The 26,386-nt window shown below is 40.2% G+C and overlaps 1 protein-coding gene across 1 annotated transcript in view; it reads right to left on the bottom strand.

The window, feature by feature from the left end:
• Positions 1-26,386, bottom strand: part of ITPRID1 (ITPR interacting domain containing 1) — a 123,414-nt gene that overhangs the window by 67,825 nt on the left and 29,203 nt on the right. The window contains 1 exon segment of the mRNA XM_073630567.1: positions 3,759-3,839. Within this exon segment, the coding sequence (XP_073486668.1) occupies positions 3,759-3,839 (81 nt within the window).

Genomic DNA, 26,386 nt, shown 5'->3' on the forward strand with positions numbered 1-26,386 from the left:
TTTTCTTATTACCAATACAGAAGACCCACACCTATCGTTTCTTTTGATACATTCTTAATCATTGAGATCCATGGTTTCAAGCCTCCTATATCACATATTAGCATTATTTCATAAAGCTACTAGAGGTATTTTGCACCTCATCAAAGCCTCTATTTCTAAAAAAAATTGTAGTTTATCTTATGAGTCATTAACCACCTCAGGCTCTTGCTCTTAATAGACCTTTCATATAAACTCACTGTTATTGCCAACCAGAATCTAGAAAAATTATTAGGAACAAAAATAATAATAATACTCACTGTACAATTTCAGCAGATTAGTGCAATAAAATCCGTAGGGCCCATTTACATCTCTACTATCCACAAGGTACAACCACAATGTAATCACTGTGACGTGTTTTGTGAATAACAGAGCTGAGGGAGGGGGAGAAGGTATAATACCAGAACTGTTGTCTACCTTAGATCCTGCTCCAATGCCGCAGTGTGCTGGCAGTGTCGCTCTTTACTCCCCAGCACCAGCTTAGTGGGGCTTATTAACACCAATATAGGTAACACATCAATTAAGGTTTTCGTGAACCTTAGCTAATATTAGGAGGTTGATTTACTAAAACCGGAGAGTGCAAAATCTGCTGTAGCTCTGCATAGAAATCAATCAGCTTCCAGGTTTTTTTTTTGTCAAAGCTTAAAGTTAGAAGCTGATTGGCTACCATACAAAGATGTGCTAGATTTTGCACTCTCCAGTTTTAGTAAATCAACCCCTAAATATTTTTTAAAATGTAAATATATATTTATTAAATATAAATATATATTTTTAAAATATCAATTTAAACATGTATCTATCTATCTTTCTTGCACACAAACACAAAAAGTAGTTTTCCTAACAAATTACTTCAAGACCATGTTGCAAAAATGAACACACCCCAATAAAAAACCCCAATTAAAAAAAGTCTTAAGAGCAAAGCTAAATTTTAGACAATAAAATCCTAATTAACAAGAATTCAACTACAGGTCTAATTATTCATTAAACAAGTGTCCAGCAGACAGTTGATTATAAAAGGGCGTTACTTAACAAAGAAAACCCTTTCCCATTTCATGCTGTCAGCAATGGCACCACATGGAAGAGAAAGAAAATCATTTCTTTACAAAAGAAAGGTGAAGGCTACAACAAGATCAGAAAAGCTTTACATATCAGTCAGAATACTGTAGCAAAAGTGATACAAAAATTTGACCATAATGAAACTGCAACCATGTCCAAGGAAGTTAACACCTTGACAGGAGCGTATTCTGATGAGAAGGGTTGAAGAAAATCGCCATGCAAGTTCACTGCAGTTTGCTAAAGAAGTAGAAAGCCAAACTGGGGTGAATGTACTCATTCCCCACAGCTTCTACCCTTTGTTCCACTTGACCCCTCCTTCTAGATTGTAAGCTCTAACGAGCAGGCCCTCTGATCCCTCCTGTATTGAATTGTATTGTAATTGTACTGTCTTTCCCGATGTTGTAAAGTGCTGCAACTGTTGGCGCTATATAAATCCTGTATAGTAATAATAATAATATTAAAATTGTTTCCCGTGACACAATACGGCGTATACTGCAGAGGAATGGCATGCATGGGTGTCGTCCACGAAGGAAGCCTCTCCTAGTGCCCATGCACAATAAAGCCCGCCTAGAATCTGCCAGGGCCCATGCTGAAAAAGAAGAAGACTACTGGGACTCCGTACTTTGGAGTGATGAGACGAAAATAAATGTTTTTTGGAACAGATGGCTTCAAAACTGTATGGCGTCGCAAAGGTGAGCAGTAGAAAGACAAATGCATGGTGCCTGCATTGACATATGGTAGTGACAGTGTCTTTCTGTGGGGCTGCATGAGTGCTGCTGGTGTCGGGGAGCTGCATTTCATTGATGGTATCATGAATTCACAGATGTACTGCTCTATATTTAAAGAGAAAATGCTACCATCACTCCATGCCCTTGGTTGTCGTGCACTTTTACAACATGAACATACAAAACACACATCCAAAGCCACTGTTGCATTTCTAAAGAAAAACAGGACAGTGGTGTATTTAGGTTTTGTTCTGCCCTAAGCCTGAGTAAACTCATGTGCCCCCTAATTTAAATATGACCCACCCCTTCCTGTAAAGGCCACCCCCCTTCATGTTTAAGACCCACACTGTCATCTTCATGGGATGAGGACAGAGAGAAGTCGTGAGAGGAGGAATGCCGTGGGAGGAAGGACAGAGGGACGCCGTGGGTGGAGGGAAAGACAAACACCATAGGAGGACAATAGAGTAATAGTAACTTATTTATTTTAATTCCATTAAAGTTTATTAAGAAATTAGAACAAAAATGCATACAATCAGTCGCGGAGACAATTAACAAAAAAATGGTATATAAATGCTATATGAAAAAATGACACCTAGGAGCAAAATGCACAAGAGTTCCATGTCCTATAAAGGGCATATCATTAGTAGAACAGTATAGCATGTAACCAATACAAGTGTCATGTTTTTGCTTTAAAAAAAAAAAAACTGTTCTTTTATACATTTAGATTTTTATGTCTTAGGACAAGTAATAGTTTTGTTAACTGAGTTAGGAACAACCAAAAAAATCTTAAAAAAGAAAAAGCTCTTTAATCTAATGTCAAAGAGAAATGTGCAACAGGCATAATATTGGCTTAAATAGATTGTGAGATTGATTTAAGTGAACATTAGCATTTATCTAGTGCCACCATCTCTCTGATATTTTACCTGCTGTCCTGTTGCCCCGTGGGAGTTCTCTTGATCTCCTCCTTACAGACAGACGCTGCCTCCGCCAGTTAATTTACATGCAGCCAGTCTTGCCAGTCACAGGCTGCTTTATGCGGGCATCAGTCGCTCCCCCCTCCCCGGCCAAGTACACCCACACTGCCTGGCCATAATGTCAACAAGTGCCACGCTACAGCACGGCCACCGGGGGGCTATATTTGTGCAGGAGGCAGCGCCGGAGCTGGGACTCGGGACTGGGGGGGCTTTTTTGTGCGGGGGCGGCTTTTTTGCCCCCCCCCTCCGCAGAGTGCAGCCCTAGGCCTGGGCCTTGTTGGCCTAGGCCAAAACACAGCACTGGAGCAATGTGAAAGTGATTCAGTGGCCACTGACCAAGTATGTCTCCTGATCTGAACCCAATCAAACACCTATGGGGAATTCTGAAGAGGCAAGTTGAGCATCACTCTCCATCCAGCATCCAGGCTCTAAAAGAGGTTGTTCTTGAAGAATGGAAAAAGATAGATGTTGTAATATGTCGCCAACTTGTTTATTCTATGCCTAGAAGACTTGGTGCTGTCCTTACAAATCATGGAGGTCATATAAAATAATAGATGTAGTAGTTTTTGTTGTGGGGTGTATTCATTTTTGCATCAACTAATTTGAGTAAAACTGAAGATTTTGTAATCTAAGTTATATTATTAACCTTACTTGTGATGAGCTAAACAAATGTTCTATAAGACTCAGTTTTGTCAAAACTTTGGAAATTGTTCTTGGGTTCATTGAGATATTGAGTAAATCTTACTTTTCAAAAGGGGTGTACACATTTATGCTGTGAGCACTGATTATATACACACTATATATATATATATATATATATATATATATATACACATATACAGTATATAAATATATATACATGTAAGGATATTGTCTGTTCTGTTGTGACATAGAACATGTATTCAAAATAATAAAACATGTTTCTATATAAAAGTACAATTTATTGGTAAAGAGTTCTGCAACCAACCTTGTAGGAGCGGATGTAGCAGGTTTTTCACCTCCATCCCATTTGGCTGTGGGAGGTGCTTCCATGTAGGAATGCAGAGAGCTGGACATGGGAAATACACAAGATTATATTACTATATCAACTCAACATTGTAATTATTCAGCTTGACAATTCTATTCATTTTGGCTCAGTTTCCTTCCTAAATTAGAGAAAGAAATAGTAAATTGAACATAAAAAAACAATACGTTTGCTGCAACCCACATAGCCTTACTTTGGAAAACAAAATATGGTAGCATATTGTAGGTGCAAGAATAAAGGTGTTAGGTGTTATCAAATGCTAATTATACTGCAAATGAGACAGAAGGTATTCTGTTTTATGACAGATGGTGAATCAGCTGCTAACCTTCAGGGAACACAGCTTCTTCAGCCATGACTTTCAAAATATATTATTTCTGAAATAATGTGTTCCTTTTTGAGCAATGTACAGCCCCAATCAAACTGCCTAGGTGGTCACATTACAGAATACATCGTTGATTAAGAAACTCTTCACCTGCTTTGGTTAGAATCTGGACGTTGCTTAGAGAAAATACTGAAGCTAATTTTCTTTAGATTGGCCTTGAAAAGTGACAAAACAGTTAATTGCATGTCTATAAAAAATAGGCAACTTGTGTGTGTTTAATGAGCTATCTAGAGTTTCTGGTCATTAATTAGTCACAAAAGCCAGCACTTGTAATACAAACAATGTTTCTGTATCAGCTTTTAGGTAAGCCATTACAAATATGCTCCAGCCCTTTATGTTTGTCTTTCAAAACTATTCCTGGGAAATCATTTTCCTATGTCTTTAATTTAGTTACAGATCGTGACGACTGGGAGTTTTTTGTTGTCTGATTATTATTTGATTCAATGCAGTTCTAGATTATGTTTTAAGGAAGAGATTAGCAGAATCACAAATTTATATTATTCTTGGCTTAATAACATTGGCTTGTCATAAAGTGAGGGTATTTCCTCCTAGGCAAGCGTCTGGTGACACTGCTAAAACCCAGTTTAAAGGGAAAGTAGAGAGTGTTTTCAGTGAGATCAAGTAAGCACACATTTCAGTTATAGTAGTGTTTAACCTTTTATGCTCACAAGTCATTGATTTCAGCATTTGTTGGGTAAATCGGCAATAACTCTATGAATAGTAGAAGAGTTACCAAATAAAAGCAAGGCCTTTATTTGGTAACTCTTTTCACAAAAAACAGTTTTTTTTTATTATACTGTAGGCAGTGCCAGCCCAAGACATGGTGCTGCCTGGACCCCAGAATGAAATGCTGCCCCCCCCCCCCCCCAAAAAAAAAAAAATTCCGCCCACCAAAAGTATGTTGTATTCATTTTTTTTTGTTTTTAATAACAACCTTTTTAGCTTTAACAGTCTGTACTGAATATGCTATAGATTCCACAATTGCATTGAAAAGGCCTTTTCACTGTCGGCAGGGCATAGCCAGCTCTCCTCAGCCCTTCCTTCCCTCACGCTGTGACGTTGGAGATAAAAGACGGTGGGCGGAGCAATTGATTGGCGCTGAGGCTGAGCGCTGTGAATATATAATATTATATATCTTCTATAGAAATACACATATATACCTTCTATAGATATATACAAATATATACCGTATATATATCTATGGAAGGTTTGGTATATATGTGTAATGTGTATATATCTATAGAAGGTATATGTGTATATATATATATATATATGTGTGTGTGTGTGTGTGTGTGTGTGTATAACGTGGTGATTGGAGGCAGGGCTTGGAGTGGCCCATGGGGTGCCCATCTCTCTCCGGCTCCCGCACACACACACTGGCTCTGTCCCGGTGTACCGGGCGGCACTGATAATGATGAGGATCGGATGGATGGATCAGTAGAGGGGAGATGCCCACCTGAGTCCCAGGTCACACATTGCACTGACCACTTGATGTGAAACAGGGGGAGAGGTGGGAGGAGGAGGAGGATGTGATGATGATGATGATGAAAAGCTTAGGATCCAGTTTCAGGAACACACACAGAAACACAAACCAGAGCTCATTTAGTTAAAAGCCAATTTTCCAGGTAGTGTGTTTTCCCATTGCCAGAGGAAACTGAAAAGGAAAACCACATAACCAAAAGAAGAACATATCACCTCTGCATGAATAATGCCCTAGAGTGATCCAGGCCAGCTCTAAGCAACAATGCAAACCCATTTTCCATTTATTCTCACTAACTAATTACTATCACTGTTGGCCAGGCACAGCCAGCTCTCCTCAGAGGCTCAGCCCTTCCTTCCCTCATGCTGTTATGCTGGAAGATGGAAGACGGTGGGCGGAGCAATTGCTTGGCGTGGAGGCTGAGTGCTGTGAATGCTGTGGTGGACACGGCCTCTGACGTCACTGGTTGCTAGGCCAGTGCAGGAGACAGCGCACGCCGCACAGTGCACAGTCTCCACTCTGCTCCACTCTGCTCTACGTCCTGAGAGAGTCTGCCCTCTGCAGCTGACAGACTTATGATCGGGATTCGGCCGCCCCTGTTAAGTGCTGCCTGGAACCATGGTCTTATTGGGTCCCATGGTAGGGCCAGCCCTGACTGTAGGCTGAAAAATTGCAAAAATGTAAAAAAAAAAAAAAAAAAAAAAAGTAAATGTTTGATATGTTTTATTATTTTAATATTAATTACATCATTAACAATAAGGCACCACAGCCTGAAGGTTACAGTGTTCTTCTGCAGACTGAAAGGCTTCATGTCTTTCAATGAGACTTCCAGAGTGCAATAGTGAAGATATGACCAGGAACCATGCTGATTGGTTCACAATTATCAGTGGCAGCTGGCATTGAGAGCCACCAGCTGCAGTAAACGTAGGCTGGAGCAGTGTTTCTCAAATCCAGTCCTCAAGGCGCACCAACAGGTCGTGTTTTCAGGATTTCCCTCAGATGAAACAGCTGTGGTAATTACTAAGGCAATGAAACTGATCAAATCACCTGTGTAAAATAATGGTAAACCTGAAAACATGACCTGTTGGGGCGCCTTGAGGACTGGAGTTGAGAAACACTGGGCTGGAGGCTCTCAAAGAGATAATATTTAAAAACCCCAGCATAGGGGCATCCTGCTGGGGGATATTTATATACAATTGCTGAGTGGGAAGGGGTTACTTGCATACTGTCTCTTTGATATGTTTGGTACAACACTGAAATTGCAACTCAAATAGTTACCCACCGAAAAGGCACAATGCTTCCCCTTTAATAAGTGTCCTGTGTAATCCACCATGGAATTAGCACACAACTCCACAGAGGGTAAATAGAAGGGCAATAGTAATGGAATTCCCTGAAGTGGGTGCCATGTATCATTTATCTGCTTCATTCATTTCCAATAAGAATGAAACTTCAAAGGCAGGTTTAAATGTAACTGATGGAGATGCTTTTTTAATATCAGGTTTTCTTTGTAAGAGAGGCCGCAAAAAGAAGATTCCAACTTCCATAGCAGAAACATTTCACGTTCTCCAGATAACAAACAAATGGAGGTTGGGTGAAGGTGTCCATTACAGCCGTCTGCATGAAAAGTTATACAATTTCGCAATTATATGTTCTTTTTTAAGGTAATTTTGTGAGAAGGGCACCTTTTTATTATTGAGTAAATTAGCATTTAGAGGGAGCATTTCACTATAACTGTAATTTATAGCAGCAAAGCGTATATGCAGACTTGCATTGTGAGAGAGAACAGTAAATCGCAACCTTTGTGTAACAGTGTAGAGCCCTCATACTTGGAAGCTTTTAGTCAATGGTCAATGCCCACTACAGCACCTGTGTACTTCTTTATTGTATAAATTCACTTCTCCACTCACTGCCATTGTAATAGAACACTGCTGTATTGACTGCCACTGTATCAGCACGTTTCCAACAATGATTGCCACTTACTGCCACAAATGTAAGGGTGCCCATCTCCATTCAATATCCAGAATGCAATGGTGCACTTCTCCACAGACTACTGCCAATTTAATGGCATGCCACATACTACAAACATAGTGTGATGTCACTATGGGGAAGATTTACTGAAACTGGTGCACAAAGAATCTGGTGCAGCCGTGAATAGTAACACAGTATTCCTAAGTCTATTGGCAAAGCTTAATTGAACAAGCTAAAGTTAGAAGCTGATTACTATGCACAGCTGATTCCGTGTTCACCAGCTTTAGTAAAACTTCTCCTATGTATGCTATACATTATATTTCCCAGACTGCAGAAACCTGTATACTGTAATACATTTATATCACCAGGATTTTTTTTTTCAAGTGGGAACACTTTCCTGGTTTTAAACTTAGAGCTGACACTGCTTTGGATTTTAGCAGTACCAAGAACACCCATAATAATTATGTTATCTCTGAGTCAGCAGAAGTCGAGAAGTAGGTACTGACCTTGTATAACATCTCACCAAATATGGTGCTGTCCTTCCAATGAGAAAAAAAGATAAAGGCATTGACAGGGGGATTACTGTGACTCTCAGTAAGAGGTAACAATTACTTTTAAAAGTGTACTCACATCACCAAATTTGGGCATACAATATTCAATTTTTTTTCCTCCATCTATTCTACACAGCATGGATATATGAATCTCCTGCTGTGGCTATATTATTCTCATAGCTGGCACCAGCAGCCATCAGAATACCCCAACAGTGGCTGCATTTGATTGGATGCAGCTGCTCTTTGGCCCACAATTTTCCACCTGGATGCTTCAATTTTTCTATCAAAGGATGTTGGTTGGGAGGGAGTGATAGGGCCACCTAATGAGTTAATTTTAGCCCATTCGTTATGAACCAGCTGAAATCTGAACAGTGTATGGGCAGCTTTAATAAATGCACTTACGGTGAGAATATATATAAATGTAGCTAATGCTAGAATCACTTTAGGTTCAAATAAAAGTGTTTCCTATAATAAAAGAAAAACATCTCCTGTTGACTGCACTGTCGAATTCCACTCTAATGCAGAGAAATCACCCCTGAAATCTTTTCAGAAACCACCAGTTCGGAGAGTGGCGATTGCTTTAATAAGCACTTAGTTTGGATTGATAAAGAATAAGAAAAAATATGTATATATACTATAGTATATAAGTGATAAACACTGTCAGAACCGTAAGAGACTTTTGAGAGTGCTAACGTCCTGGTCCACCACTCTGCTCAGTAGTTCTTCCCTCTGACCTCTACATCACTACAGTGTTCTGTAATGATGTAAGGGTTGGTAGGAGAAACCACTGAGTGCAGTGGGGGACCAGGAGATTAACACTCTCATAAGTCCCTTAGAGTTGCTTAAAGTGTTAGGGTTGGGTTAAATTTAGGGGTTAAAGCATAGTTTAAGGTTTGACTGAGTTGAAAATGTGTCTGGGTTTAAGCCATTATTTTAGGGTTTAACCATTTCAACCCCGGAAGGATTTACCCCCTTCCTGACCAACCCTTTTTTGCAATACGGCACTGCGTCGCTTTAGCTGACCATTGCACGGTCGTGTGACGTTGTACCCTAACAAAATTGACGTCCTTTTTTTCCCACAAATAGAGCTTTTGGTGGTATTTGATCACCTCTGTGTTTTTTATTTTTTGCGCTATAAACAAAAAAAGAGCGAACATTTTGAAAAAAAAAAAGCAATATTTTTTACTTTTTGCTATAATAAATAGCCCAAAAAAATATAAAAAAACAAATTTCTTCCTCAGTTTAGGCCGATATGTATTCTTCTACATATTTTTGGTAAAATAAAAATCCCAATAAGTGTATATTGATTGGTTTGCGCAAAAGTTATCACGTCTATAAAAATAGGGGATAGATTTATGGCATTTTTATTATGATTTTTTTTTATTAGTAATGGTGGCGATCTGCGATTTTTATTGTGGCTGCGACATTGCAGCGGACAGATCAGACACTTGTGACACTATTTTGGGACCACTGGCATTTATACAGCGATCAATGCTACAAAAATGCACTTATTACTGTGTAAATGTCACTGGCAGGGAAGGGGTTAAACACTAGGGGGCGATCAAAGGGTTAAGTGTGTTCTAACTGTAGGGAGATGAGCTCACTAGAACATGACAGAGATCACTGCTCCCAGTGATGTTGCTAGGCAGAACAGGGAAATGCCTTGTTTACATAGGCATCTCCCCGTTCTGCCTCTCCGTGTCACAATTGTGGGCCACCGGTGGACATCGAGTCTGCGGGAACCACAGGTGCGCTCCCGCTAGCTGCCGATGAAGCAGCGACGTACGGGTGCCACTTTGCCGACATATATCGGCGTGAGCTGGTTGGCAAGTGGTTAAGGTATATGTAATGTGTTGGAGCTTAATTAAAGGGTTACATGCTAGGTGTCACTAAATGTGTTTTAAGAATTGTATTTTAGGATTTATGTAAATTTTGTGATGTGAGAAGGGTGAAGTACTTGGGGATTATTTATTGATATTTTTTGAAAGGAACACTTGGTATCATAGGAATCAAATATATATACGCTGTGCTATCAGAAGTATTAACGTAAATGATAATAATATACTACAACTAAATAGCAATAAAGTGATAATCGTGCAATACATGAAAAACATGCAATATTGCAAATAAATATAATAAAGTGACAATGTGCATACACGTGATAATAATCTGTGATTCATCAAAAATCCTCAAGATAAAATGAAAGTCCTTCAATGTGCTGTGCGATATTCAAAAATGTCAGTTTATGTCAGTTTTTCATGGACTGCACGATTATCACTTTATAGCTATTTAGTTATAGTATATTATTTATTATCATTTAGGTTTATACTTCTGATAGCGCAGCGTATATATATTTGATTTGATTACCCCTGCATGCTTTATGAGTTGTGTGTAACGCTAGCAGCTGATTCAAAAGAGGAATATTGGTTTTAAAGAGATTTCATTGGTCTCATAGTTAGTGGAGGCTCACAGGACGTAGAATTATAAACTTGGGATCATAGGGACACCATCATTTAGGTGAACTGAAAAAGGCCTGCACTGAAAATTAACAGCACTGAGCTTTTAGTTCGAAGAACTAAATTGTCAGAGTATTTATAATATACAGTACGCTACAAATACCCCTCTACTCATAAAGTTGCATAAGAATTTGTGAGCTGTAACAATCATTTTTATTTTAAACATCTCTTGTGCCATTAAAAAATATAATCCCCAGTTTAAAGTACTTAGTCTGGATTGATAAAGAATAGGAAAAAATATTAAAGTGTCAGATATCTGCACTTACAATGACTACATATCACGCAGTCTAAAAAATATTAAATCTCCTGGATTAGTGGGATGTAACTGAATATAAATAAAAAGTCTTATTCAGGCATGTGACCAGTTACTGTTCATCATTACGACAGTCATTTATTCTAAGATGTATCCTAATAGGGTAGTATTGTGTCTGTTCTATAGGGCAAAGTATTCTACTATTAAAGGCAGAACATATTTTCAAAGGATATATTTATAGAAAACGTTCTCATGAAATATAAACCCTAATTTTGCATATCTTTTGCATTACCCTGTATACATCAACTTTTTTACAGGTTACTAACTTATTCACTGATCTGGGGATTCAATTACAAATACAACAATCAATCAATTACAACACTGATGTATACAGGCTGATTTCTTAAGGGATCTGAGAATCCTCAAACAATAAATTGTGTTAATAGTTTTTTCCATTTATTTATCATGTGCAGATGAAATAAGTAAAAGGAAATTTGCTTTTCACATGATTGGATAATTGAAGTAAATATTCACATAATGTATTGTGTGAAGATTCTCAACTTTATTAGTTAAATCACTGGCTGTGTATATTTCAATCAAACTTTTCAGTGTGGTTAGATTTTGATGACACAAAGGACTGATACATTTTATTTGCATACACCATATCTTACACTTTGTTGCACAAATGGCAAAGCACGTAACTAAGGCAGCCCATAGATGATTCATTTTTTATATTCAACCATAAGGTTGAATGAAAAAGAACAACTCAATTTCCCCATCCACACATTCAAGGTGAATGGAGGAATCCTCCCTGCTGTGCCTTTGTATTCTGACAGCAGGGTCAGAATACACTGATCATCGTCGCCAGCTATAGCCGACAGAGCTCAGAGCAGTGAGTACAGTCAGCAGCAGACTAGTTTCAGCGATAAGCCTTGTTCACAGCACACATATAGGTTGAAAAACATGAACATTTATACATAAGATAAAAGAATACAGTGTGGCGCTAAAGTGAACTTGTTCCTCATTTGGGTTGGACCCACTAAAAGATCAATCAGAGGGCCAAACTTACCCAGTGAGGTATTTAATCAAAATAGGATTTTTCCAAATCCTGTATTATTACAAAAGGAAAAAACAATAATAAATCAACCACCAACTAAAGTGTTATTCGCCATTTGGTCTCAACATTGACTGGGACATAAACGCATTTATCAACCGAGCTTAAGTACTTGTTTTCCTACTCGCCTTAGCTTTGTTTTTTTAAATTGATATAGACACGTCTCGAGATTAATATTTATGTGCCAACTATCAAATGATATGGATTTGGATATTGCATGTTAGCAGTTTTTGTACTTAATTAGTACAGGTTGTGGAACTATTGTGATTATCAATAACTGTATATTATAAACACTGGAGGCGAGCGCTGCTTGTGCCCTGTGAGACGCCTCATACTTCCATGGTTGGGATTCGCTTATTCCTGACTATACGATCCCTATTGTAGACATTTATGTGATTTCTATATTACCACTTATTAATTTTAAACATTAGTAAGGGGTATCGATTATGATTTCAATCCACAGACTCCTTTCTTTTTCATCATTTTTTTATTTATTTATTTTTTTTTTTTTTCACTTTTTTACTATATATTCTTTTTCCCTTAAAATGTAGTTAATCTATAGTGAGTAATTTTTTCTAAATTTTTTCTAAATTTTTAAATTCTTATTTTTATTTAATTCCATTACATTAGGCTCTGTTTTGGAAACTGCAGAGCCCCATTAAGTATAATGTTTGTCTTTGAGGCTGCAGAGTCCTATTGATTATACACATTTCTCCATAAACCCTGCTATTGTTGAGACACAGATTGATGGAGCGCATTTGCGGTCCATACACTTCTCACAATGGTAGAGGTATCCGATATACATCTTGTATAGAGGTGTGCACCGCATATGCGCTCCACCTCGTTAGGACATTATCGTCTACTTCCGGTATTGATGTCACGCGTTGCTTGCGTAAGCCTTGATTGGCCGCCAGCTTCACGTGACACTAACTAGCTCGTGACCCTCCGTCCGTGACTGTCAGGTGACCTTCAATGAGTCGGGCGGTCCCGGATGTTGAGGGCGCTCTAGTGTGGATGTTACTGACCCGGCTCGTGAGCAATGACGTGGGATCTCCCGACCAATGGGCATTGAATTCACTTAGAGGCCGGGTTCTACATCTCCACTCCTGCCCATCATTATAGGTTATTACTGTATTGACGTCATCTCTCGGCACCCGGAAGTGGCGTCTCACATGGTGTAAGCAGGTGCGGCTTTTTTCAAATCATGTTTTAGCATACATATAGGCATAAATGTGGCATGCAGGCATACAATCCAGTTGAAGTCCTAGCGGACGAAACGCGTCGGGTTGGATATGCCTGCTATGCCACGACCGAATAAGCGCTTTTTTAATTGATTTTATATGTTTTGGCACTTTGGCCTCTGTTGATGTCTATGGGCCAATATACCTTCTTTATACCTGGTCTCTGGTGTGGTCCATGAGCCAGTGTAATCTTTTTTACTGCAAAATTTTTATTAAAGTTCTTTTAAAGCAGTTTTACGCTATGTGGAGTTTCTCCTTTGATTTTTCCACCGGAGGAGCTGTACGGTGAATAGAGCGTCCCAGTGTGGGGGATAGTCCTGTGGAGACCCTCACCTTCCTGTATTTCTACTGACGGACGAAGCAGCATTCCACTCATTGCCGTTTGTTTTACCACAAGCTTACTCTGACTCCGAAGCCGCTGGCCGGGGAGTCCACCACTCTTGGTAAGAGTATTTTTTACATACCTATATCTACAATTTCATGCCTACCATCTGAATATACGGGAACCATCCTGGCTGTCCAAAGGAAGCCCAAGCGGCCAAGTATTTGGGTGTACCTCCATAGGTCCAGCATTGGGACTCACATTTGATTCCATTGAGTGTGTTTATGAACATTATATTTTTACTTGTTTCACATATTATTCTAATATACTTACCTTGTATGACACCTGTTACCAACAGATACACATGTCTGCTGAGCAACATTTTAGCACATTGGTTGTTGTTTCACGGAATTTTTACCACGTTTATTATTTTATTTAATATATTTTTTCTTCACGATTAAATAGCATATATACTTATCCCCACACAGTCATCTCCTTTAGGTTAACACAATTAGCTCTTTGTTTGGCTGGATATTATTGGATACAATTTAACACACACCTGATAAGGCAGACTATAGGGAACACTCGGTTGATTTATTATTGTTTTTTCCTTTTGTAATAATACAGGATTTGGAAAAATCCTATTTTGATTAAATACCTCACTGGGTAAGTTTGGCCCTCTGATTGATATTTTAGTGGGTCCAACCCAAATGAGGAACAAGTTCAATTTAGAGCCACACTGTATTCTTTTATTTTTGATTTACAATTTGTCCAATTGTTGTGTAGGCAGCTTTTCATACTTTTTTTTGGGATTGGCGCAATATTATTATTTTTATTTATACATAAGAGACTATCACATGACTACTGCTCTTCTCCAATGGGTTCAATTGAAATCAGGTGATTGGTTGCAAATTGTCAACAGATGTGAAGATGACCTGTGAGCAGCAAAGAGAGTCTAGCTATAATACAACACATGAGATACAAAACATACAAAGACTATCTTAACATGTGAGAAAATACATGTATTAAAAGCTCTATAAGAGAATCTTTAATGAAAAAATGTATAAATTAAAAAATTAATCAGATGTATAATATAAAGACTATACATAAAAGATAGTACACATTCAAAGTGTATTACAACCGATGGGCATAGTACAATGCCCATAAATCCAGGACTTTTTTGAACTTATTTCATGAAAAGGTCCACATCATAGCGGTTGTTCATTCCTGCAAGTACCCTTGTCTGTAGGTGGAAAATCAACCAGACTTCACGTGAAAGAAGGGCCCGGTGGATGTCCCCCCCCGCGTGAGGATAATTTAACTCTTTCCAAGCCTTAGTACAAAAAGGATGCCATATTGCCGTGTTCATACTTAAAGTGCTTAGACACATTGAATAAGCCTTTGTCAGAAATGTAAGATGCACCGTGAAAATGTTCGCTGATTCGAGTTCTCAGTGGTCTCATGGTGCAACCCACATATAGGGGGTTATTTATTAAAGGCAAATCCACTTTGCACTGAAAGTGCACTTGGAAGTGCAGTCGCTATAGATCTGAGGGGGACACGCAAGGAAAGTAAATAACAGCATTGTAGCTTGCACATGATTGGATGATAAAATCACCAGAGCTTCCCTCATTTCTGATCTTCCCCTCAGATCTACAGCGCCTGCACTTGTAGTGCAAAGTGGATTTGCCTTTTGTAAATCCAACCCCATTGTTTGTTACCTTTCTCGCATTCCACAACATATACAACATTGCTTGTGCCACAGTTGATATACTCACGAATCGTGAATTCTTGTCCTGTGGCACATGAAACTACTGTCTTGTGTTGTCTAGAGCAGTGTTTCTCAACTCCGGTCCTCAAGGCGCCCCAACAGGTCATGTTTTCAGGATTTCCATTATTTTGCACAGGTGATTTTATCAGTTTCATTGCCTTAGTAATTACCACACCCGTTTCATCTGAGGGAAATCCTGAAAACATGACCTGTTGGGGCGCCTTGAGGACTGGAGTTGAGAAACACTGGTCTAGAGCAGCGGTCTCCAACCTTTTTGGCATCGGGGACCGGCTGCGTGGAAGAAGATTGTGCCAAGGCCCGGGGGGATTTTTCGCGGGCAATTTGTCGGAGCAATGGCTGGTGTTGGCGCTTCAATCATCCCGCCACCATGGTTTTTATGGTGTCAGGATGATTGGAGCGCATTATTTATATTGTTACATTTTAATATACTATGAAATAGTTCAACTCACCATAAGGCAGAATCAGTGGGAGCCCTGGGCATCTCGCTTGCCACCAGATGCAGCTTGTCACTTGCCATGTCGCCTGCCACAAGATGTGGATTGTCACTTGCCCCGCCGCCTGCCACCATATGTGGATTGTCACTTGCCCTGTTGCCTGCCACCAGATGTGGATTGTCACTTGCCCCGTTGCCTGCCACCAGATGTGAATTGTCACTTGCCCCATCACCTGCCACCAAATGTGGATTGTCACTTGCCACAACACCTGCCACCAGATGTGGATTGTCACTTGCCCCGTCGCCTGCCACCAGATGTGGATTGTCACTTGCCCCATCGCCTGCCACCAGATGTGGATTGTCACTTGCCCCATCGCCTGCCACCAGATATGGATTGTCACTTGCCACAACACCTGCCACCAGATGTAGATTGTCACTTGCCATGTCGCCTGCCAGTGCCACCAGATGTGGATTGTCACTTGCCACCAGATGTGGATTGTCACTTGCCCCGTTGCCTGCCACCAGATGTGAATTGTCACTTGCCCCATCACCTGCCACCAAATGTGGATTGTCACTTGCCACAACACCTGCCACCAGATGTGGATTGTCACTTGCCCCGTCGCCTGCCACCAGATGTGGATTGTCACTTGCCCCGTCGCCTGCCACCAGATGTGGATTGTCACTTGCCCCGTTGCCTGCCACCAGATGTGGATTGTCACTTGCCCCATCACCTGCCACCAAATGTGGATTGTCACTTGCCACAACACCTGCCACCAGATGTGGATTGTCACTTGCCCCGTCGCCTGCCACCAGATGTGGATTGTCACTTGCCCCGTCGCCTGCCACCAGATGTGGATTGTCACTTGCCCCATCGCCTGCCACCAGATATGGATTGTCACTTGCTACAACACCTGCCACCAGATGTAGATTGTCACTTGCCATGTCGCCTGCCAGTGCCACCAGATGTGGATTGTCACTTGCCACCAGATGTGGATTGTCACTTGCCCCGTTGCCTGCCACCAGATGTGAATTGTCACTTGCCCCATCACCTGCCACCAAATGTGGATTGTCACTTGCCACAACACCTGCCACCAGATGTGGATTGTCACTTGCCCCGTCGCCTGCCACCAGATGTGGATTGTCACTTGCCCCGTCGCCTGCCACCAGATGTGGATTGTCACTTGCCCCATCGCCTACCACCAGATGTGGATTGTCACTTGCCACAACACCTGCCACCAGATGTAGATTGTCACTTGCCATGTCGCCTGCCAGTGCCACCAGATGTGGATTGTCACTTGCCACCAGATGTGGATTGTTACTAGCCATGTCGCCTGCTAGTGCCACCAAATGTCTATTGTCACTTTCCACATCACCTGCCAGTGCCACCAGATGTGTATTGCCACTGCATTGGTGGCAGCACTGGTCCATTTAGTACAGAGGCCAGTTCTGAGTGAGGGAACTTGGGAAGGATAGTGAGATGCGGGGCAGGCAGTGAGAGATGATGTCATCTCTGCTTCTCGCTGCACCTCCGACATTGAAGAGATTGGGCTGTGAGGGCTGAAGAGCGGTGATGCGGGGCGGGCAGAGGGATGATGTCATCTCTCACCTCCCGCACGCTTCTCTCATCCATCCTGCTATTTTGACAGAACACTGGCTCTTTCATAACGCCCGTCTCTCTCCGACATGCCTAGCTCCGATATCCCGTCCGCCTGGCTCTCATGCTGCCTGCCCAGCTCCAATATCCTGCCCGCCTGGCTTTCATGCCGCCCGCCCGCCTGACTCCAACATGCCGCACGCCTGGCTTTCATGCTGCACCTGTCCTGCGGCCCTTCTGCAGAGAGGCCACTAGTGGGCCACGGCCCGATGGTTGGAGACCCCTGGTCTAGAGTGTCTGCTACAGAAACTGCATGTCTTATTCCCACAAATGTAAGAGCCCACAGTGTTCAACCAAGTTTTTTTGTATTGCTGTGACTCAAACAAGCTTGGGGACAAAAGGCCTCCTAGCGTTTTAGCATGGCGGCTTGAAATCCTACAGCCCGATCTAAGTATTGGTGCCAAATCTCCATCCGTGGAAAGTATTGGTACATATTGATCTATAATGTTTTTAATTTTATTAAATTCCAAGGAGAAGGCAGTTACAAAAGTGACTGAACTTGTTTTCCTGTCATTAGAACTCTTATGCCCCGTACACACGGTCGGATTTTCCGACAGAAAATGTGTGATAGGACCCTGTTGTCGGAAATTCCGACCGTGTGTGGGCTCCATCACACATTTTCCATAGGAATTTCCGACACACAAAGTTTGAGAGCTTGCTATAAAATTTTACGACAACAAGATCCGTTGTCGGAAATTCTGATCGTGTGTACACAAATCCGAAGCACAAAGTGCCACGCATGCTCAGAATAAATTGAGAGACAAAAGCTATTGGCTACTGCCCCGTTTATAGTCCCGACGTACGTGTTTTACATCACCGCGTTCAGAACAATCGGATTTTCCGACAACTTTGTGTGACCGTGTGTATGCAAGACAAGTTTGAGCCAACATCCGTCAGAAAAAATCCATGGATTTTGTTGTCGGAATGTCCGATCAATGTCCGACCGTGTGTACAGGGCATTACTATTACTAAAGCTCTTCTTGTGACCAGCATTCTCCAAGAGGATAATTCTATTTTTCTCCATGGCGAGACGGACTGCTCTATCTATATTCCATTTGTCGCACTCTCGTGAATGAAGTAGTGAGGCTATAATGTTGCACTCCTTATTAAAAACTTCCTCAGTAGAGCTGTTACGCCTGGTCCTGGTGAACTCCCCAATCGGAATAGATCATTTGGTGTGTGCAGAATAGCAACTAGTAGCCATTAGTAAGGCATTGCCTGCACATGCCTTACGATAAGTGCAAGTTGTAACCAAGCCCTGAACTGCAAAGCCTGTTAAAGTAAGATCTAAAAAAATTGATGGCATACTTATGACTATTAAAACTAAATTCCAAATTGACATGGTTTTTGTTCGCCAAGGATACAAAGGTAACACAGTCCATAAGGGAACGATCCCAGCCTATCCGATACAATGACAATCTCACTAAATCAGAAAGAGATGCTATTGTCGGTCTCAAATCACGCTTTGACCTAGTGATAAAAGAAGCAAAGGAGGCTTGGTCGTCATTCTAAACGCAAGTGATTATAAGGAAGAGGCTTTGCGCCAGTTGCAGGATACCTCAACATATGGAATTATGGATAGAGATCCCATTCCTGTCTTCAGACAGCAAATGATCGACCTTCTGGACACAGGTGTTGAGATGGGGGTTTTTGACAAAAAAGTAGCAGAGCATCCTTTGGTAAATTCACCTATAGTCCCCATTTTCCACCACATGCCCAAACTCCACAGGAATATAATTTCAGTACAAGGTAGACCGATAGTGGCAGGTATCTGTTCCCTTTTTGAGCATTTGGGTCATTGATTAGATCCGTATCTTCAACCATTGGTTGTAAGATTACCTAGCTATATCAAGGACACTACATCAGTACTGACATCTTTACAGGAAGTGGTGTGAATGGAGGAGTACCAGTGGCTCACCATGGATGTGAAGTCACTATATTCCACACGACCTTGCAATCAAAGCCCTTGAACACCATCTTACAGCTTACAGTACTTACGACACTAGTCTGAGAGCGTTCATAATTATGGCAGTCGAATTTCTTCTTAGCCGCAATTATTTCATGTTCGATCGAGTTTTCTATCTGCAATGTAGGGGGACCTTGATGGGGGCTTGTTTCTCACCATCCTTGGTGAACATGTACATGGGCTGGTGGGAGGAGAGTTTTCTCTTCTCCCGACACAACCCACGTGCAGGTTCTATAGTTAGTTACGGTCGCTACATAGACGACCTGCTAAGTGTATGGGATAGTTTCCTTATGGACTGTGTTACCTTTGTATCCTTGGCGAACAAAAACCATCTCAATTTGGAATTTAGTTTTGATAGTCATAAGGATGCCATACATTATTTAGATCTTACTTTAACAGGCTGTGCAGCTCAGTGCTTGGTTATAACTTACACTTATCGTAAGGCTTGTGCAGGCAATGCCTTACTAATGGCTACTAGTTGCACACACCAAACGATCCATTCCGATGAGGAGTTCACCAGGGCCAGCCGTAACTGCTCTACTGAGGAAGGTTTTAACAAGGAGTGCAACATTAAAGCCTCACGACTTCATTTACAAGAATACGACAAATGGAATATAGATAGAGCAGCCGTCTCGCCATGGAGAAAAATAGAATTACCCTCTTGGAGAATGCTGGTCGCAAGAAGAGCTTTAGTAATAGTAAGAGTTCTAATGACTGGAAAACAAGTTCAGTCACTTTTATAATTGCCTTCTCCTTGGAATTTAATAAAACTAAAAACATTATAGATAAATATTTACCAATACTTTCCACAGATGGAGATTTGGCACCAATACTTAGATCGGTCTGTAGATTTTCAAACCACCGTGCTAAAATGCTAGGAGGCCTTTTGTCCCCAAGCTTGTTTGAGTCACAGCAATACAAAAAAACTTGGTTGAACACTGTGGGCTCTTACATTTGTGAGAATAATTACATTTGTGGGAATGTAGCAGACACCCTAGACAACACAAAACAGTAGTTTCACGTGCCACAGGACGAGAATTCACGATTCGTGAGTATATCAACTGTGGCACTAGCAATGTTGTATATGTTGTGGAATGCGATAAATGTAACAAACAATATGTGAGTTGCACCATGAGACCACTGAGAACTCGAATCAGCGAACATTTTTACGATGCATCTTACAGTAGTGACAAAGGCTTAACCAATGTGTCTAAGCACTAAGTATGAACATAACGGCAATATGGCATCCTTTTTCGTACTAAGGCTTGGAAAGAATTAAATTATTCTCACGTAGAGGGACATCCATCGTGCACTTCTTTCACGTGAAGTCTGGTGGATTTTCCACCAACAGACAAGGGTACCTGCGGGAATGAGTCACCATTATGATGTGGACCTTTTTATGAAATAAGTTCAAAAACATCCTGGAGTTATGGGCATTGTACTATGCCCATCGCTTGTGATACACTTTGAATGTGTACTATCTTTTATGTATAGTCTTTATATTCTACATCTTATGATTTTTTTAATTTATACATTTTTTCATTAAAGATTCTCTTATAGAGCTTTTAATACATGTATTTTTTCACATGTTAAGATAGTCTTTGTATGTTTTGTATCTCATGTGTTGTATTATAGCTAGACTCTTTGCTTCCCACAGGTCATCTTCACATCTGTTGACAATTTGCAACCAATCATCTGATTTCAATTGAACACATTGTTGATTGGAGAAGAGCAGTAGTCATGTGATAGTCTCTTCTGTATAAATGTTCATGCTTTTCAACATATATGTGTGCTGTGAACAAGGCTTATCAACGAAACTAATCTGCTGCCGACTGTACTCACTGTGAAGGCTTTATAATAAATACGGTTGATGTTATGGAGTTACCGGCTGCTTCTTTTTCTTGATGACCGTTACCTGCTTAAGATGCTGTCAGTTTCATATAAAAAAATCACAAGCTGTGAATTGTACATCATCGATGCTTAGCCCAGTTTGTAAACCACCTGGAAATTAACATCCACTTGACTAAGGCTGGCCATACTTAATGCAATTTTCTTGTCCAATTTTTCTTTAGGTTTACCAAAACTATATAATATGGGGTCAAACCTAAACACTTTCTATTTGTATGCAATCAGGCAGGCCCTTGCACTCCATAGTTGAAGGTAAATCTAATGGAAATTGAATAAGAAAATTGTATAATGTATGACCAGCTTAAGTTACATCCATAAAACCTTCCATTAATAAATATGGATCCATAAATAGCAAAAGAAAAGAGATGATTGGTTGTCATGGACACCTCTTCCATTTTTACCAGGTCTTGCACATGTGCTTGGGAGTCGTGATCATAGCCTGGTGCTCTGCCTTCCACAGCAAACTCTGTGTGCCCTGAATGCAGAGGGTCACTGCGCATGTGTGGGTGATGTCATTGGCTATTGCTGATGTGAATACCTCCTAAATGGTGCACATTTAAGACTTATTCATTGTACAAGTTCACATACAGAGTTAACTACCACTTTAACTGTTAGGGGTTAAGGGGCATATTCATAAGGCATTGAAAGTAACTTTCACCAAACATTTACTTGTGGTGAATTAATCACTGTTATTTAAAACACATGAACCTAGAAGATTCACCTGCAATGAAAATTTGATAAATGTTAAATTCACTGCTTTTTTAAATATGCCCTAAAGTATAACAGTTAGGTTAAAGGAGAAGTACAGCCAAAGCTCGTTTTTCAGCAGACAGCGGGCTGAAGTCCGCTGTCTGCTGGTGTCACAGAGCCAGTCCAGGCTGGGAAAAGATTGCGACCATATGGTTGCGATCCACCCCCATGCCTGGATCAGCACCTGGCTCAGCCTCTTAGAGAGCTGCTGAGAGCCTGAGCCGGCCACTCCCACCCCCTGGACACCCCAGCACTCCAGTGAGTGCTGACAGTCACCGGCTCTCTGCTCACATAGCTGTAAGAACTAAGCGATCGGCGGTGTTTGATCGCTCGGTTCTCAGTGTTAGAGCCAGTGGGGGACAGATGCAGCATCAGAGCGATGCTGCATCCGGCTAGGTAAGTTTGATTCTACAAAAAAACCCACAATCCATACAATTTTAAATTTTAATAAGTGGTAAAGGCAGGATAAGGGTTAAATGTACAATATTGTGGGCACAGTCAATTTCTTTTATTTACAAAATGTTTTTTCCCCCCTTCTTCCTCCTGTTTCTGCTAGACATATATGCTGAAATCTAGTAATAACAGTGGGGGATGTGGGATATACTTACCTTCCATGGAGCTGGCAGAGCCTCTATTGATACATTTAAATTGTATTTTGATCATTCTTTTGCACAATTACTGTTGTCAGTCATGTATATTCTCACGCCATGAGATAAGTGATCAGAAGCAGTCTGTTTATATAGCCGACCCAACAAGCTTTTCTTGTATGGTAAGTCACATGCTGGGAAGTCAGAGACTTCCACTTGTAGATTAGCATTTAGTTCACATCATTATCACTAACAACAGAAACGATTCCAATGGAACCATTTTATTACAGTACAGTTCATGTAAAATTATCCTTCCAGGATAGTACATAATAGAGGAACAAAGTCACGGTTTCTTTTTCTTGTTTTGGGCATTGAAAGCTTAAAAAATTTTTACATTTATTCTACTATGTAATTAGAAGGTGTAAATACATCTTTAGTTAGCAATGAATAAAACACTACAGTAAAACACCAGCTAGGCACACAGTTAACCCTTTGATCGCTCCTGATGCTAACCCCTTCTCAGCCAGTGTCATTAGTACAGTGACAGTGCATGTTTTAGCACTGATCACTGTATTAGTGTCACTGGTCCCCCAAAAAATGTCAAAAGTGTCAGTTAGTGTTCAATTTGTCTGCCGCAATATATATCGCAGTCTCGCTATAAGGCACTGATCGCCGCCATTACTAGTAAAAAAAAAAAAAAAATATATATATATATATATATATATATATATATATATATATATATATAAAAACAAAAATGCCATAAATATATCCCATAGATTGTAGACGATATAACTTTTGCGCAAACCAATCAATATAAGCTTATTGGGATTTTGTATCAAAAATTTGTAGCAGAATACATATTGGCCTAAATTGATGAAGGCATTAGATTTTTTTACATTTTTTTATTGAACTTGTTTTATAGCAGAAAGTAAAAATATTGTTTTTTTTCAAAATTTTCAGTCTTTTTGTTTATAGCGCAAAAAAAAAAAAAAAAAAAAAAAAGCCAGAAGTGATCAAATAATACCAAAAGAAAGCTCTATTTGTTGGAAAAAGGATAAAAGTGTATTTGGGTACAGTGCGATTGTCAGTTAAAGTAACGCAATGGCGTATAGCAAAAAATGGCCTGGTCATAAAGAGGGGCTAAACCTTCTATAGCTGAAGTGGATATATAACTCTTTATTTAAGATACATTTTAGTCTGTTATTTTTCAGCTTCTCTTCTTCTCTTTAGCAAAAGTGACAATTTGAGGGTTAACACAACCCCCCTTTTATTCATTTGTATAAAACCTTTATTCCATAAAAGGGAAAAAAAAAATCCCTCCTGCATTGTCATTGTATTCTCCTGGCGGGGGGGGGCAGGGGAAGCCATCCCCACTGAGAGAAGACAGTTAACCCCTTCATGTCGACCGTACGCAAATATGCTGCTCCACTGGACTGGGCTTTTTTCCGTGGGGCCACATATTTGCGCACCTCCCTTTGTGCCATGTGGCGCGCTCCCAACACAGAGGCTGGGTTCTCACCGAGAGCCATGGGCCGCGTTCTAACGATCGGGACCTGGAACAGCCGACTCCAGGGCACCTCTGATTGGCTATCACAGTGATCAGTCACTATGAAGCCCACCCCTGTGTTTTCTGTCTCTGTGAATGGACAAGAAAAATATATGGCATCATTCTCTGTCCTTGCAGAGATACAAAAAAAAAGTTTGTAAAAAAAAAAAAATAAATAATAAAAAAATGTAAAAAATACCTAGATCAAGGTTTAATCTAGGTCAATGCCAGGGTTAGCATTTGTGTCAAGGTCAGGGTCAGTATTTTTTTGGACAGGATTTTTTTTTTTTAAGTTAGTAACCGTGTCAGTGTGTTTTAGGTAGGATTAAAAAAAAAGAAAAATGTGCACTATTGTTTCTGGGGTACAAACAACAACTAACATACACATATGTGGTATCGCTGCGATCGTCAGGAGCAGGATAATTTATTTTGTTCTTTGGCGGTAGGTTATGGTAGTAGCAAGAAATATACAGTTACATTTGAAAAAATATTTTTTTTTACTATTTTTGGCCAGTTTTTTTTTTTTTTTTTTTAAATAAGCAGATATCCATTACTATTTACTAAATGAAAGCCCAATTTGTCCTGAAAAAAAAAAACAGGTATAATCCACCTGGATGCACAAAGTAGTTGTGATGATCTGTACAGTTTTACTAACACATGTCGAAATTGCAAAATTGGGCTAAAGCATCTAGATTTGTTTTACCCTTAGGTGCGAAGGGGTTAATATTACTTGCAGCTATACTATACTAGCCACTAGCTAGTAAGGTCCAGCAGACTAGTTGTACTTACGTTGATTGATCGATCAACTTGGTACATTAAGCTTGCCCACACATGGTTCGAATCCTGCTGAACTGGCCGAGATTCAAGCTGTGTATGGCCTGCCTAACACAACCCTCCCCCCAGATTGACAATGCTGACTGCGCTTCTCCTTCTGTGAAGTGGAGACACCCTAGAAAAGGAAGTATGTTATTGGCTTGATCACCAGGTGAAAATAAAGATTAAAGGGACTTAAAAAGGAAACAAATGCAGCCACCATATTCAAGGATTGGTCAGTTGCAATATTTTTGGTTTTGAGTTTAATACCATTTTAATATTTTACGGAATAAAAAAAGAAATCAAATTCCCCTCACTGTTACTTGTTTCTTGCCCCTTGTCTTCTGTAACAGCTATAAAAATAACAAGGCCCTTCATTATGCTGTGCGGTAGACTACAGCTAAATAATCGGGTGGGTGCTGGGATTAACCTGCTGGCACTGTTGCATTTCATTTTAGTATCTAATAATACATGGGAGAGGCAGAGGAGTTGATAGCAGATAAGGGGACTTCTGCTTACTCTTGAAAGTTTCTTTATGGATGCTTTAAGTGTAGTATTTATGGCCCTTAAATTTTCCACATTTTGTCATGTTACAACCAAAAATGTAAATGTATTTTATTGGTATTTTCTGTGACAGACCAACACAAAGTGGCACATAATTGTGAAGTGGAAGGAAAATGATAAATGGTTTTCAAATTTTTTTTTTTTACAAATAGATATGTGAAAAGTGTGGCGGGCATTTGTATTCAGCACCCTTTACTCTGACAAAATACTTTTTCAAGGCACTGTAATTATCTTGTCACCTTGTATGTGCAGTAAGGGCTTGTTCACGCCACCATTTCTGCATTCTGGATGCATTTTTGTATATGCGTTTACACACATTTTGATGTGTTTTCAATTTGTTCTAGTGTGTTTTTTTCCTCTTTTATTTTGACATTTGAATAATCTTTACTTCCATTCAGCACAATGTGCATTCTGATGCATTATGTTGCGTTTACATAGGTTTACACACATTTTGATGTATTCCGGACGGAAAAAAAAAATGCAGCAGATTGTTCTATTGTTAAAAGCACTGGAACTTCTGCACTGGTTTGAACTGCATGGCAAACACAGTGCATGCAGTCTGGCTACTGTTTAAAAATGCACTGGAAAGCATCTGGTGTGAACCAACCCTAAAGGTGAGTTTAGGAACCTTTAGGTGCCTAGATTTGATGGGTTTAGTTGCCATTATCATAAGTTAACTTTAACCACTTGCCGCACGTCCACTGTCAAATGACGGCTGGGCGGTGCGG

Source organism: Aquarana catesbeiana, linkage group LG05 (genome assembly GCF_042186555.1).
Source record: "Aquarana catesbeiana isolate 2022-GZ linkage group LG05, ASM4218655v1, whole genome shotgun sequence".
Taxonomy (NCBI): Eukaryota; Metazoa; Chordata; class Amphibia; order Anura; family Ranidae; genus Aquarana; species Aquarana catesbeiana.